The following is a 2,312-nucleotide window of genomic DNA, read 5'->3' on the forward strand; positions in this document are numbered from 1 at the left end:
ACACTGGTAGCTGAAGCCCTGCCGGTTCAGGTTCACCCACCCGTCGTCGCTGTAGTCGTGGTACTGTTGGTACGGGTACCCGTAGCCACCATACTGGCCCCGGGCCACGGCGACCAGGGGCAGAAACACCCACAGAAGAGTGAGGCTCATGCTGTCTGGGCTCCTGGCAAGAAGTGTCACCCCAGGTCTGCTGGGCCGGCCGTTTTATGCAGCTGCTGTCGACATGTGGCTTCCAGATGTGCGGGGCCGGCTCCAACTGCAATCCGTCACCGTCTCGGCAAAGCTCTGCGCGGTGCTGGCCTTAGTGCATCCAGCGCGTTTTAAGGTGGAATTCTAGGAAAATGTCGGGAGCACACAAATGGAAGGAATCCTTGGAGAAAGAACAGACTTGCAGATGGATCATAAAAGCGAGGCTTCACACTCCTTAGAAACACTCACCTGAGGAAGCAGTGCGCCGGGCCCCTTCCCTCCCCTCCCCTCTCTCTGCCCCGCCGACCCCCCACCAGCACGCCCTGGTATTTGTTCTTCCAAGTAGCCTCCCAGGACCGCACAGGTGTCCGGAGTAATTTCAAGCACCAAGAGGACCGAGGAAGGGACAGAGCCATGAGATCTGGGCAAGGCTGGAAGCCTGGTGGCTGATGGGCGTGGCCCCCGGGTGCAGGGCTGCTCTGCTAATGCTCAAGTCACCTTCGGAAGGATGTGGGCCCGTAAGAGGCCAATGGACCATTATCTCTCAACACAAGCTGCCAGACACACACCCAGCTCCCTAGGAAACTGGGCTCGGCTCTCAAATACTTAATGAGTTTAATCTGAGTGAAACCACTTTTTAACCTTCCGTGTGATTTCTTTTCCTTCACGTTAAGCATTCCCCCCGAGGTATGATATATCTTTTTAAATGTTTAGCATACAGTCATGCAATCAGCACCATAATAACACAGAGAACAGTTCCATCAGCTACCCAAGCCCACTTATGCCCCTTGGTGGTCATATCGTCCTCCATACCCAGCCCCTGGTCACTCCTCATCTACTTCCTGTCACTATGGTCTTGCCTTTTCCAGAATGTCAAATCAATGGAATCGGACAATATGTAGTCTTTTGTGTCCGACTCCTCTCACATAGAAGAATGCTTTAGAGATCCATCCACAGTGTTGCAGTTGGTTCTTCGTTCCTTCTGTGTTGAACATATGGTATGGTGTGGCTGTATTACAGTTGTTAACCGTTTACCTATTGAAAGACATTTGGGCTTTCCCAGTGTTTGGTAATTATGGATAAGACTGCTAAAAACATCCATGTATGCATTTTTAATACTTAAACTTCATATATTTTTGTTTTACTGAGAAATAATTGTCATCCATTATTGTATAAGTTTAGGGCATATCACATGATGGTTTGATTTACGTATACGGTGAAATGGTTACCACAATAGGCTTAGCCAATATCCATCTTCTCATACCTATATATATAAAAGGCTAATATGTAAAGTGTCCCCTCAGGAGTTCAACCGAGAGACCAGAAGTTCGATCGCTCACTATGATGTGCACTGACCACCAGGAGGTGGCACGGAATGAAGGAAAGCCCCAGCCAAGCAGCTGGAAGACCCCAATTGGCCCTGATCACCAGCCAGACCTAGGGACCCTACCCTGCACGAATTTTATGCACCAGGCCTTTAGTAGATACAATAAAAAGAAGAGAAAAGGGGGAAAAATTCCTCCCTGTGATGGGAAATGTTAGGATTACTTTCTTAACAACTTTCCTATTCATCATTCAGCACTTAGCTATAGTCACCATGCTGTACATCAAGCATGTCAAACTCGTATCCCATGGGCCACATGCCTTGTTTATTTGGCCCACTTTAACTTTTGAGTTTGATATGCTTGCTGTACATTACATCCCTTGTACTTATTTATCTTTTATATAATAACTGGATGTTTGTAACCCTTTGACCACTAAAATCTAAAAAAAGAGATCAGATGCATGGTTATCAGAAGCAGAGGGTTGGCGGAGGAGGATTAGAGGAACATGAACAGGCTTTTGTATGAACAAATTTTTATGTCATGTGGGCAAATACCTGGGAGCGGAATTGCTGGGTGATAAGGTAAGTGTATGTTTAACTTTTAAAGCAACTGTCTGAAATCTCTAGTGGCTGAGCCATTGTGTTTCCCTACCAAAATTGTCATAATTTCTTTTTAAATTTTAGTCATTTAAAAGTTAATAGTTTTTTTAAATGGTATTTCAATGAGGTTTTGGTTTGCATTTCCATAATGACTAATGATTTGGGGCAACTTTTCATGTGTGTCTGTTGGACAACTATA

The 2,312-nt window shown here is 45.9% G+C and overlaps 1 protein-coding gene across 1 annotated transcript in view; it reads right to left on the bottom strand.

Annotated features, from left to right (window-relative positions):
* Positions 1-155, bottom strand: part of DPT (dermatopontin) — a 31,525-nt gene extending 31,370 nt beyond the window's left edge. The window contains exon 1 of the mRNA XM_014465118.2: positions 5-155. Coding sequence (XP_014320604.1) covers positions 5-150 — 146 coding nt within the window. The 5' untranslated portion in view covers positions 151-155. The remainder of the gene's footprint in view (positions 1-4) is intronic.
* Positions 156-2,312: the final 2,157 nt, after the last annotated feature.

The sequence above is a fragment of the Myotis lucifugus genome, unplaced genomic scaffold (genome assembly GCF_000147115.1).
Source record: "Myotis lucifugus unplaced genomic scaffold, Myoluc2.0 scaffold_279, whole genome shotgun sequence".
NCBI lineage: Eukaryota > Metazoa > Chordata > Mammalia > Chiroptera > Vespertilionidae > Myotis > Myotis lucifugus.